Source organism: Nannospalax galili, unplaced genomic scaffold (genome assembly GCF_000622305.1).
Source record: "Nannospalax galili isolate Female #2095 unplaced genomic scaffold, S.galili_v1.0 scaffold307, whole genome shotgun sequence".
In the NCBI taxonomy this organism is placed as follows: domain Eukaryota; kingdom Metazoa; phylum Chordata; class Mammalia; order Rodentia; family Spalacidae; genus Nannospalax; species Nannospalax galili.
In genome coordinates, this window is record NW_008359625.1 from 6215232 (window position 1) to 6228940 (window position 13709).

Sequence of the window (13709 nt, forward strand, 5' to 3'; positions counted from 1 at the left end):
TAAATACTATTTTTAAAGGTAAGTCAACTGGATATCTAAGTTACAATATATAATTGAGGTATATAATTATTACTAAATTATTTTAAATTTTCAAATATAAAAAAATGCAAAGAACACATAAGTAGCTATGTAGGAAACCAGGATGCCAGGCCCTAGGGTGAGGTGAGCATAAAGCTTATAGGTCCAGGCTGCATTCTCTGCTAAAAGGGAGGGGCACTGAAAATAGTGGCTCTGATAATCCTTGCCTTGAAGAACACTGTTGGGCTGGCAGTAGGAAGCGGCCTGGTCATAAAAGTGCAGGATCCCTGCTCTGTGGGAAAGGGTCTTGGTCAACAACCCTTAGCTCATCTCCTTGTCCTAAACAAATAACTCAGCTGTCCCTGGCTAAGAGATTAGGCCAGGTTAAAGGTTTACTCCTGAGCTAAAAGCTATACGTTTACCATGCTTTTAGCTCTAAGAAAGAAAACATTGTGGCCAATAAATTACTGGATGGGCATTGATAACCTTGAGTAAAAGTTTAAGAATCCTTCTGGCGCCAACTAACAGACTAAATGTCCTGTTTCTTTGCACTCTAAATCTTTGTATGTGACTGCCGTATCCCACCTGACTGCTAGTTCCTTGGGATGTATTAAAAACCATCTGAATTCTAAAATAAATCATCCTGTTGAGAAGACACAGGTCCCAGAGGTTATGACTCTAGCCGATCAGACCCTTTACCCTGAAGCCAGCAGGTCCCCTGCTAAGCAAAGCAAACCTGAGTCTCGACAACGGGGTGTCTGAAACAGGGACACTCTCGGACCTCTGCTTGGATGCGGACAGAGCAATTCTCCCCCCTTTGGCTGATCGGATCTCCTTGTCATGCTGGTTCGTAGGTAAGGGGCAATTGTAAATATCGGTAATTCTCTTTCTCCAGACCAGTCTCACTTCCAATCTATTCAGTCATTTAATGCATGGTAAAATCTAGAGGAATTAAATGTACAGAAACACAGATTAAGGCCTTTTTAGATATTACTATAGAATGTAATCCTTGGTTTCCTGCTATGGGAACTATTGACTTGGAATCTTGGAAAAGAGTAGGAGAAAATGTGCAAAATTATCAAAAGCAGGGAAAGACTGTTCCTGTCTTCTATTTCCCTCTCTGGTCTGCTCTTTGCCAGTGTCTCCAAATAGAAGAGGAACCCTTTCCCTCTGTGGCCCAGCCACCTCTACCTCTGCTCCCTCCCCCTTCCAGTCCTCCCTCCACAACAGCCCAACAACAGGAACCTTCTCAGGCTGCTACTCAGCTGCCAGCACCTCCTCTGGTGAACGTACAAGCCATTCCCCAATGTTCAAACACCATCACCAAATCCATGCAGCCTGGGCCTCTAAGTGATCCAAGAACCCGCTATTGGTACCCCAGCAACGGAAAAGCGCGCTTTCCATCAGAACCCACCTGCAACCCACTGCGCAGTTTAGCATGTCTGTGGTTTGTATAAGCCCGAAAAATTGTGAAGCTGTGAAGAGGGGAGGCAGACTGAGCGGAAGGGTTCAAGGAAGATGCTTTTGGGTTTTGCGCTAAATGCAATCCAGGGACTCAGCTTCCACAGCTTCTGCCGGTGTTGGTGCCCCGGTCCCTTTAAGGGGCGGACCTTGAGCAGCGTGGGGGCGGTGCCAGGCGCGCTCCCGGAAGACACGGGCTGAGTGGTCCAGGGCGATCCGACCTCTACCTGGCACTGGGCGCTAGGCCTGCCGGGGGTCCCACAGCCGCGGGGTCGGTGCTCCGGCCGCCTTCGTGGTGGAGTGCCTGGGTCGCTGCACCCTCCCGCACCCCTAGCCCTCTCTGCCCACCTCCCCCCGGCTCTTGGAGGCCTGCTGTCCGCACCGGTCTCCGGCGCCGCGCCTCTCCACGCCGGAGCCCTGGGCTGGGGCGGTGCGCGCTACCGCGATCTCGTGCGGGCCGGTGACCCCGCGTCCGCCCGCGCTCTCTGGCCCAGGTCGCTGCCCTCTTTGGGCCTGGCTTCGCGTGCTGCCTTCCCGGCTTTGGCGCCGCGGGGATCTGGAGGTCCGGCCTACGGCACCCGCGAGGAGCCGGCGGATGCGGGGTCGCTCTTGCCTCCGAGGAGCCGGGCTGACGTAGGCTTCGGTCGGAGCGTCGCCAGGGCCTCAGACTCCTCCAGATCTTGCTCTCTTCCTCTCAATGGGTTCGGCTTAAGTAGATGGATGGCCTGCAGCGTTAGGCCATGGGCCTGGGGAGGATGGTGACCCCCTGGCGCTTGTCTGTCAGGGTCTGCTTGTCACACCTGAGATGCTTTGAGTTCAGAAAGGAAGTTGGCCTTCTCAGACCCCTGGGATGCTCTCGCAATACCAGACTCTGTTGGCTTGTGCTGGGCACTTTGCCCAAATTCATATCAGCCTATGGGGATGTTGGTGAGGGGCCGCCTGGCAGCCTGAACCAGCCAAAGTCCCACTGGAGTGATCTGGCTGGAAATGGGCGGGTGAAGACGGTCTCCCAGTGCGGGCTCCTGGGCCGCGTCTTCCTGTGTCTGCGCATCAGTCTCCGCGCCGGCGTGCTGTTGGCGAAATTCTTCCCCCTCCTTCTCTTGTATCCCTTCACCTACCTGGCTCCTGGCTTCTCTACCCTCTGGCTGCACCTGCTTCTCAAAGCCACCGAGAGCTCGGGCCCTACGTATATCAAGTTGGGCCAATGGGCCGGTACCAGGCACGATCTCTTTTCGGAGGCTTTCTGTGCCGTGTTCTCCAAGTTGCACGTCCAGGTCACTCCCCACCCTTGGGCTTTTACGGAATACTTACTCCAGCAGGCGTTTGGGAAGGATTGGGGGCGCCTCCTCTTCTTCGAGACCCAGGAACCGGTGGGTTCAGGCTGTGTGGCGCAGGTGTACAAGGCATTCGCCAACATTGCTTTGCTGGAGGACAGTACCTGGAGACTTGGGGAAGCCTCTCGTCTGCAGCTGTCCTCGAGAAGCAGGGCAGGCAGAGGACCAGAGCTGTTGGAACACCTTGGGAAGGAGTGGAAGTCTCCGGGAAGTCTTGCTGATCAAGCGTTTCTAGAAAAGCTGCTCTTCCCTAAAGCTGGCGTGGTTGAGTCGGGGGTGGGCATATCCCAGATCCCTGGCTGCCCACTTGAGTCAGATCACCTCATCCCAGTGGCTGTGAAAGTAAGTGCTCCTGTCCTCAGCCAGGCCCTCCTCATCACTGGCAGGCCAACTTACCCATTGAGCTGTCCTAGGTCAGAATCACTTGTGTGAGTCACCTGCACACTGCCTTGCATTCACAGGTTGAGTATTCCTTCTCCAAAATGCTTGGGAACAAAAGTGTTTTGGAATTTATTAATTTTTGGATTTTAGAATATTTACATACACTTGATGAGATATCTTGGGGCTAGGACCCAAGTGTAAATATGAAATTAATTTATACTTCATATTTATGTATATTTGCTATGCATGCAGACTACAGGTAGATTGATTATTTACATGGATTTAATCAAAACACCTTATATGCATTATGAAATTCTCAATAAAGTTTTTGTAAAAGTTAAAAAAATAAATAAATAAAATAAAAAGTAAAATTCTGCCAGCCTCTGTCTCCTGAGTGCTTGGATTAAAGGCATGTGGTACTACACCGGCATTTTATGCAATATTTTTAGTGCACTTTTGTTGTGACTTGCATTCATCACCTGAAGTCAGGTTTGGAATTTTCCACTTGTGGCATCATGTCAGTCCTTAAAAAGTTCCAGATTTTGGAGCATTTTGAGTTTTCGATTTTTGGATTTGGATGCACAGTCTGCATTTCTGTTAGTTTAACCAATGCCTATCACATGCAAGCAATTTCTCTCTTTTTTTGTGGTAATGAGGAGTGAACCCAGGGCCTCCCACATGCTAGGCAAGCACTCAACCATTGAGTTATATCACCAAGCCCTCTTTTTTTTTTTTTAAATGTGCGTTTACTTGAGTGTATGCAGGTGTGCTATGTGCATGCAGGTTCCCTCAGAGGCCAGAGGAGGGTGTTGGATCCCTTGGAACTTGCATTATAGGTGGTTGTGAGCCACCAGATGTAGGTGCTGGGAACCAAACCTGGGTCCTCAGTAAGAACAGTAAGTGCTCTTAACCTGCTGAGCCTTCTCTTTATCCCTTTTTACTTTATTTCCAGACAACACCTTGCCGGGTTGTCCAGGCAGGTTTTGAACTTGTGATCCTCCCTTCCTAAGTGGCTGGGACTACAGACCTGTGCCACCAGGCTTGGCTTAAGTTATTTCATTTCTTGACTTAAGGGAATGGTGCTGGGAATAGTCTGAAGGAGGAAAAATGACACAGTTTGGAGCCTGCTGCCTCTAAGGTGGAGGAACCATCCTTCAAGGGCATCATAGGTATTGGGGTGATTTTTCATTTGCTTTGGGGAGAAGCACACTGGTGGGAGTCATTGCTGGCTAGGTAAATAGGTAAAATGTTTCCTCCTAATTTGCTTCCCATCACATGGTTCTTTCTGGCAGGTGTTGCACCCTGGCCTGCTCTCTCAGGTGTACATGGACTTACTGCTGATGAAGATTGGCAGCCGTGCCCTGGGGCTTGTGCCAGGAGCCAAATGGCTTAGCTTGCCTGAGATTGTGGAGGAATTTGAGAAGCTCATGGTCCAACAGGTGAGTTCTTCCCTCAGCTGTAAATAGGACCTGACAGTGTTTTTGCCACAAGCAGTTGTTATGAACAGGTAAATGCTGAATGAATAGGTTATTTCCCAGCATTTCACATTGAGTATGATTTCATAGTCAAGGTGGGTCATGCTAACTCATGAAACAAAGGATGCCCAGTCTCACCAACTTTGTGCTCTGAGGTTATTTCTTGGTTACATTCAGGTAAACTGAGGGAAGAGGGGAGTTCTTATTCTATAGTAGTTTTAGGACCTGTATCCATTACTTTGCTGCTGCTTGATAAAACACCATGACCTCGGATTGGAGAGATGACTTGGCAGTTAAGAGCACTGACAGTTCTTGCAGGGGATCCTGGTTCAATTCCCAGCACTGACATGGCAGGTAACTAACATTCGTAACTCTAGTTCTAGGAGATCTGACACCCTCTTCTGACCTGTGTGAGCATTGCACACATGTAGTGCACTTACATACATACAGGCAATACACTCATACACATAAAATAAAAATAGAACATAAAATATTAAATAAATAAAAATTGAACAAACAACATGACCAAGGCAACTTATGAAAAAGGGTTAATGGCTGGGCGAAGTGGCACACACCTTTAATTCCAGCACTGGGGGTGGGGGGGGGCAGAGGCAGGCGGATCTCTGTGAGTTCGAGGCCAGCCTGGTCTCCATAACGAATCCAGGGCAGCTGGGGCTAACGGGAGACCCTGTCTCAAAAAGACAAAAAAAAAAAAAAGGGTTAATTGGGCTTATGCATCCAGAGGCATAAGAGGTGGGAGCATGGCAGGAGGCAGCTGGAGCAGGAAGATGTGTGCTCATGTTGTGAAGCAGGCACAGGAAGCGGAGAGACAAACTGGAAGTGGGCAAGGCTATATAGGCTTAAAGGCTGCCCCAGTGACATGCTTCCTCCAGCAAGGCCACACCTCCACTGATTGGGGACAAAGTATTTTACTTGGGGTGGATGGGGGACTCTCATTCAAACCACCACAGGACCCATTTTCTTTTCAAATTTGCCACTGCTGTAGCAATTGGAATACCAGAGCTCATGTCTCCTGTCACCACTATGGCCATTGAACAGAGACAAAATTTGAAATTTTTTTTAATTAAAAAAAAATTTTTATTTTTATTTTAGGAGTATGAGTGTATTGCCTGCATGTATGTGAGTGCACCCATGTTGTGCAATGCCACGGAGGTCAGAAGGGCTTCGGATTCCCCTGGAACTGGAGTTAAGGACAGTTTGTAGCCGCCATGTGGGTGCTGGGAATTGAATCTGAGTCCTCTGTAAGAGCGGTCAGCACTCTCAACTGCTGAGCCATCTCTCCAGCCCCTAAATCTTTTTTATTTTTTTTGAACATTTTTATTTTGTGTGTATATGGGTAGGCACATGAGGGCCATGGCATGTATGTGGAGGTCAGAAGATAACTTGTAGGAGTTGGTTGGTTCTCTCCTTTTACCATGTGGGTCTAGGGGATCAAACTCAGGTCATCATGCTTGGCATCAGGTACCTTCACACAATGAGCCATCTCACTGGCCCAGAATTGAATCTTTAAATTATGATTTATTCATAAACTCTCATCTGAGAAATCAGTGGAATAACAGTTTAAAAAAGGACCAGCCTTATGTCTTTTCTCCATCCATCAAGTTTTATAGGGTGGGGGTGAAAGGCAGCCAGTCATTCCAGAACTAAGTCTTACTCCTCTCAGCCATATTTCTGAGACTTGTGATGTCTGTGCTTCTCTCTTTATCACCCCTGCAGTCATCCCTCACTTTCTGATATTTGGGTGTAGGCAGTTCTGGAAACATCTGCAGGTATCAACTTTGTACTTCTTCAAGGGCCATCTAAGCTGGGGCATGTGCCGTAACAACAAACAAACTGTTAATGGTGTATACATGCTAAGCTCTTCTTTTGTGTGTATGTATGAATGTTTTGTCTGCATGTATGTAAATGCACCCATGTTGTGTAGTGCCTGCCACAAGAGGGCATAGGATCCCCTGGAACTGGAGTTATAGATGGGTGTTAGCTGCCATGTATGTGCTAGGAACTGAACCCAGGTCCTCTTCAGGAGCAGCCAGGGCTCTTAAGCACTGAGCCATTTCTCTAGCCCACATGCTAAGCTCCTAATAACATGGACATAAAGATTCCTTTTTTTTTTTGGTCTTTTTTGAGACAGGGTCTCCCTATACCCCCAACTGGCCTGGAACTCAACTATACAGGCCAGGCTGGTCTCAAACTCACAGAGATCTGCCTGCTTCTGCTGCTGGGATTAAAGGCGTGTGCCACCACGCCCAGCTAGATTTATTTTTATAATATGGAATACAAATATGTCTTTGTGGTACAGAATAGAAAAATGCTCCCATCCATCCTGTCCCCTATCACCATCTTCACCCTGTACCAGTGTGGAATAGAGATATCATAGAAGATTATGTAAGAGATTTTATGGCCAGGTCCAGAAGTGGGAACATTTCTTCCTTCTAGTCTGCTGACCAGAGCTTTCATCATAGGGGTTCCATGGAACTGTGAGCATACTTGGGGAATATGGTCTCCTTACCAGGTATGGTAGTGCACACTTTAATTCCAGCACTCAGGAGGGAGGCAGAGGCAGGCAGATTTCTATCAGTTTGAGGACAGCTTGGTCTATATAGCAAGTTCCAAGTGAGCCAGGGCTACATTGTGAGACCCTGTCTTTAAAAAAAAAAAAAGAAGAAAAGAAAAAAAGGCCTTTTGTTCTTGGGAGGAAAAAAAGAAACAATTCTGATGGAATGTCTATTAGTTCTGCCATAGTGACTAAACTCCAGGGTGAGAAGAGCCTAGTCCATCATTATCTTTGTTTGGCTTTGTTTTCAGGGCTAATTGAGTAGATGAGGACCTTCTCCCTGATGGGGACCTTTGGGACAGTTATATAATAGCTAGACTTGGCAAATATTCCTGAGGTTGGCTGGACCTCTCAGTGGGCATCTATACTGGCTTCCTGTTGGCTAGAGCAAGAATGGGCAGGCTTTAGATATTTAAGTCGTCATTTATATCCTCTGACTGAAGGTTTTAAGTTTGAGGAACAAATTTTAATGTTTAGAAAGTATTTGTGCTACCAGGTATGGAGTGTAATCCCAGCACTCAGGAGGCAGAGGCAGAAGGAGGTCTGTGAGTTTGAGGCCAGCCTGGTCTATGTAGCAAGTTCCAGGCCAGCCAGGGTACATATTGAGATCCTATCTCAAAAACAAAAATAAACACACAGTAAAGTATTTGGACTGTTATAACAAAATACTATATGCTGTAGAGCAATAGTAACTTACCACTCACAGTTCTGGAGACTCAGCCCAAGGTTAAGACAAATTCAGTGACTGGTGAAATTCAGTGTTCTGGTTCATCAGTGTGTTTGTATGGTGGAAGGGGTTGGGTCTCAGGCCTCTTGTAATCTATTGAGGAGAGCTTCACGCTCAAGACCTAATCACTCTCTGCAAAGCCCTACTTGCTAATACTGTTACCTTAGGGGTTAGGATTTCAACATAGGAATTTTGGGGGAGGGGGGTTGTGACTGGGGAGGAGTGTGTGTGTGTGTGTGTGTGTGTGTGTGTGTGTGTGTGTGTAGGGGTAGGGGTAGGAGTAGGGGTAGGGGTAGTGGTAGTATGGTGTTTAGACCAAGGTAGAAAGCTTAGCTTTTTGTTATGGAGTATTTATTGAAGGTTTGACAAAAAAAAAAAAAAAAAAGAAAAAAGAAAGATAATTAAAACAGAGATCGCTTTTACTCTAGCTACCATCTCTTCATCTTGACTCTTGGTTTTACCTCCCATCTGAGCTTTAGCTCCCAGTTAAAGCCTGATAGACATCAGGAGTCCCATCTCTTGAAACTCAAGTCTCCATATGTCACCCATTTGTCTTAAAAAGCAGCCTTGACTGGAGAGATGATTCAGTGGTTAAGAGTGCACACTGTTCTTGTAGAGGACCCAAATTTGATTCTTAGCACTCACGTCAGGGTGGTTCATAACCACCTGTAACTCCAGCCTCAGGGGATCCAGTGCCTTCTTCTGGTCTCTGAGTGTACCTACACTCATGCGTGCGCGCACAAGTGCGCACACACACACACACATAACACATAATTAAAAATAAAAATAAATCTTTGAAAAAGCAAACTAGCCTTTCCTACTAACTCTCCCCCTCCTGCATTGTCTCAGCATGATGTAGGCTTAGGTGTGTGTCTCAGTCTCTGTTCATTTGTGCATTCATGTAGCAGATATTATAAACTCTTAGAAGCCGATGTGATATAAGAACAAGTGATCTTTTCCTGTTTTTAAGGGATTTACAGTAGGCAGAAGGGGCTGCCATGTGACTGCATGGGAATCAGTTACCATTAGAGTTCCATTTGAGCCTCCACAGGTTAGCATGGGCTCAGTGGGGGCTCAGAGAGGATGTGCTCAGGTCCTGCTTTAGGGGCACAGGCTGCTCAGCTTGAGCAGAGTGGAATATTGAAAGGTGTTTTCAATTGGGCCAGTGGGGTCTTGCATTCCATCCCTTGGCAGTAAGGGGGTCCAAGGAGAGCGAAGAGTTTAGGCCATATAGAATGTCCAGTAATCTGCAAGATGTGAGGTGAGGCTGGAGTTTTGGGGTAGAGGAAGAAGGAGGGACCAAAGGAGATAGATCTGGAGATGAGCAGGGACCAAACCCCCACCACCTGCATGTCACTGTGAAGAGGGTAGACTTTACCATGTAGATAACAGGGGCACGGTGAGAGAGGAGAAAAAGCCAGGAAGGTTATTAAGATAAAAACTCAGTTGAGCCTGGCATTTTGGCACACCTTTAATTCTAGCACTTGGGAAGCGAAGGCAGGTGGATCTCTGTGAGACTGAAGCCAGCTTGGTCTACATAGCAACTTCTAGGACAGCTGGGCTACAGGGAGACCCTGTCTCAAAAACCACGAAGAACAAAAGCAAAAATGGGGTTGGGAGTTCGGTGGTGGTGGTCTCTCCAGTGGGGGCAGGGCAGGGCAGGGCAGGCCTGTGTGGAAGTGGTCCCAGCTCATTGACCATAAAGGAAAGAGGCCAGCTGGGCACTGGGCTGCCTGGTAGGGTGATGAGGCCAGACTCTTGGGAGATGATGGGTCAGGGTATCCATTGGCTGGTGTGAGGGGGTAGGTGAGCAGGGAGGAAGCAGAAAGGCCCAAATAATACCTGGGGATCACCTATCTGGCTTGGAGGAGTTCACATGGCCATTCTGGACTTCTGAAGTGGCCTTGAACTAGCTAGGGTACCTTCTCTGAGGTTCCTGAGTATTCTTCAGGGGCCAGGGAAACTGAGGAAAGCAGGGAGAACCTAGTGACTTGCTGACTTGTGGGAGTTTCAGAGACCGTCCATGTGTCCACTAGATCTCATCTTTCCTCTCCAATTCTGCAGATAGACCTCCGTTATGAAGCTCGGAATCTAGAATACTTCCAGCACAATTTCCAGGATGTGACATCAGTGAAGTTTCCCACCCCTCTGCGTCCTTTCGTCACTAAGGATATATTGGTGGAAACATATGAAGTGAGAATCCAGTCCTGCTTGTCACTCACAACCGACTACCCCAGATCCTGGAGAGAGGCTGGAGAGACGCTGGAGAGATGTGATTTTGCTTGTAAAACTGGGAGAGGGCCAAGGGTGGTAGAGTGCTTGCCTAGCATGTGTCAGGCCTTGGGAGTCCATCCCCAGCACAGCAGAAAACCAGCTTACTAACCAACCAAACCTGAGGAGGACCAGGCAGGAGGAAATGGAGTGTAGTGAGCTGGCCAAGAGGGCCGTAGGTGGCTTCAGACCTCTTAGATTTTAAAGTCTGATCTACTGTGTTATTATCTCATGACCTCATGACACTGTCCTGGGAGTAAATGACGCATTGAATGAAAACACATTTGAGACAGAGAGAGTGCTCAACAAACATCATTTACCTTAGCTGTCCTCTAGACCCACCTCCCTAGTGATGGTGATGTGAGATCCAGGGACTTGTATGAACCACCCAGTGTCTTTTCTGTGTCATCCTCAGCCAGTTACTAGGACTCTGGGCTTTTCTTTTACCCTCAGGGGGTTGCTTTGATAATGAGATAATGAAATCAACTGAGCTGAACATTTTTACTAGCCCCCAATTCTTCTGGCTTCTCTTTTTCTGCTCAAGCCCCACTTCATTCGTGACTCTTTTGTTGGTTCTTTTCTTTTTTTTTTTTTTTGTTTTTTTGAGACAGGGTCTCCCTGTAGCCCCAGCTGTCCTAGAACTCACTATAGTGTAGACCAGGCTGGCCTTGAACTCACAGAGATCCGCCTGCCTCTGCCTCCCTAGTGCTGGGATTAAAGGCGTGCACCACCACACCCAGCAGGTTCTTTTCTTTTATTGCTTTTATTTTGTTGTCTTGTTTTGAGACAGGTCTCATGTATCTCAGGCTGGACTCAAACTTGCTATATAGCTGATGATGACTTGAACTCTTGATCCTCCTGCTTCAGCCTTCCATGTGCTGGGATTATGGGCTTGCCCTACCCATACCAGGCTTTGGGCTGATTCTTGGCACCTGCCTGTCCTCTCCCAGGACCTGGAGCATCTCTGCCCTGTCAGTCAGCAGCAGAGTGAATGACTATCAACCCTTTTGTGCAGTTTCACAGGAGGGAAATGTAAATAGGTTAAAACTGATGTGTGGATGACAGATTCATAGGTGTTCTAAGATCAGCCTCTAGGTCACTGTGCTGTGAACAGGAAGACAGAGCAGTTATGTGTCCTGGAGCAGGGGAGGAGGCGGTGCAGTTGGCAGAATTAAAGCTGTCTTCCTACTCTTTTCAAGGAGAGCGTGCCAGTGTCCAGCTACCAGCAGGCAGGAATTCCCACCGACCTGAAGAGGAAGATAGCATGGTTGGGGATCAACATGCTTATGAAGATGGTGAGCTCGGGCCGCCTGGGTGCTGAGGCTCAAGATGAGGCTGGTTCCATGAGGGGAGCTCTGGGCATCTGGGTGGGAGGGTGAGCAAAGCAGAGAGCTGCAGGTTGGGAATGTCTACTTAGAAAGAGTTGAGCCCTGCCCCTCAATTTTCTGTGTCCCAAAGCTCATGCTGAGCACTTGCTCTGTAATGTGCATTGTGTGTGCTGTGGAAAGAGTGGTGAGCACACACTTTAGACAAACACTAGAGGTGATGTTGCATATTAGATACTATCCTATTCTCTCCTTCAGTGTTAGTAGATTACTGCTGTATGTTAAGTGCTGAATTAAGTGTCAGACTTAAAATAGACACTACTTTAGTGTTCACTGGGAGAAGCAGCAGGGAAGAAGTTTGTGACATGTAGGGGTCAGTACAGGTAGCCAAGCATCTGCTGGGAGGAACCTTGTCTAGATCCAGGACATGGGTCCATTTCAGCTGTGAGGACAGCCTGTGCCAAAGGCAAGCAGAAGTGGGAAATGGAAGGCATGTCATGTAGTATGGTTCAGAAGAGTCAGGACTTTAGTCCAGGGGCAAGTGAGCTTATTCTGACTTTTCTTTCCTAAAAAAATTACATTATTACGCCAGGCGTGGTGGCACACACCTGTAGTCCCAGCACTTGGGAGGCAGAGGCAGGCAGATCTCTGTGAGTTAAAGGCCAGCCTGGTCTACACAGTGAGTTCCAGGACAGCTAGGGTTACAGGGAGACCCTGTCTCAAAAAGACCAAAAAAAAAAAATTACATTATTACAATATTCACTAAAGTTTAGAGACTTTTTTTTTTTTTTTTTAATTTGAAGCAGGTTCTCTCTGTATAGCTCAGATTGACCTAGAACTCATTATGTAGCTGGCCTCAAACTCACACTGATTCTCCTGCTTCGGCCATCCAGGTGCTAAGATTTCAGGCATGAGCCATACCTGACAAGTGCACAGGTCTTTGGTGTAGTGTTCAGTGAATTTTTTAATACATATTTAAAAATTTTTTTGGTCTTTTTGAGACAGGGTCTCCCTGCAGCCCCAGCTGGCCTGGAACTTGCTATGTAGACCAGGCTGGCCTTGAACTCACAGAGATCTGCCTGCCTCTGCCTCCCAAGTGCTGGGATTAAAGGCATGCACCGCCATGCCTGGCGGGATTTATTTTTAATGGGTATGAATATTTTGCCCGCATGGGTGTAAGTGTGCTGTGTGTCTGCAATGCTCATGGAGGCCAGAAGAGGGTGTCAGATCCTCTGGAACTGGAGTTACAGATGGATGGGCTTGCCAGGCAGTGTCTGTGCCACACTGACTCTAGAGGTATTAGAAGGGCATCTGTCCCATGCCTGGTCTATTCAGATGGCTTGGAGCCCAGAGTCTGAATCTGGTTGTGTCTGAAACCAGATGTCAGCTCTGCCACCTACTTACTGTCTGGGGACTGGGAGGGGCAGTTGGGGCAGGGCTCTGCCCTTGAGCTTCTCATTGGTCTAGAGGGTTACAAAGGACTTTGCTCACAGTGTTGCCATGATGGTTTGATGAATTGATATTTCTTTTTTTGGGGGGGGTGCTAAGAGATAGTTTATTTTGGAGCCAAATATGAGTGACCATGGCCTGGGAACACAGATTCACGTTACCCCAAATTTCATGTTCCAGCATGGTAACTGTTGCATTATGTTTTTATGGTAACAGAACAAAGAAAAGTCATAAACCAAGACACTTCAAATACATTGATGGATACATTCAGTAGACAGGTCATAGCAAAGGGGGGTGGTTTCTACTGTAGCTCTCATATGCTATCTGATGACATTCTTAGCTTTTCGATTGGTGGGGTCTGCTAAATTAGTACATTTTATTAGTCACAAGAATGTTAATTCAGAAACAGAGTCAGGCAAGGTATGGCTATTTTGGGGGTTAAAGATGTCCCAGATAATTTGTGAATAGACTCTGGGAACTTTTCTTTCACAGTGGAGATAAATTGGAACAAAGATCAAAAGAAAGGCATGCATCCCTGGGCTTTTTTCCCTATATCTTGGCTGAGCTTTCCAGATCCAGGCCGTCAACCCCGCCAGCCAAGATGGCTGATACTTTTTAAAAAAAATATTTTATTTATTATTTTTATTTTATGTGTATGAGTGTATTGCCTACATGTATGTGAATGCACCTGTA

General features: G+C 47.2%; 1 protein-coding gene across 3 annotated transcripts in view; it reads left to right on the plus strand.

The window, feature by feature from the left end:
* The first annotated feature begins 1390 nt into the window (after positions 1-1390).
* Positions 1391-13709, plus strand: part of Adck2 (aarF domain containing kinase 2) — an 18376-nt gene continuing 6057 nt past the window's right edge. Inside the window, exons 1-4 of one of the 3 annotated variants that reach the window (XM_008823516.3) lie at positions 1393-3155; positions 4487-4633; positions 10036-10164; positions 11442-11537. In XM_008823516.3, the coding sequence (XP_008821738.1) occupies positions 2220-3155; positions 4487-4633; positions 10036-10164; positions 11442-11537 (1308 nt within the window). In that variant the 5' untranslated portion in view covers positions 1393-2219. Of the gene's footprint in view, positions 3156-4486; positions 4634-10035; positions 10165-11441; positions 11538-13709 lie in introns of all 3 variants that reach the window. The other 2 variants (XM_008823514.3, XM_008823515.3) reach the window with 2 other exon arrangements.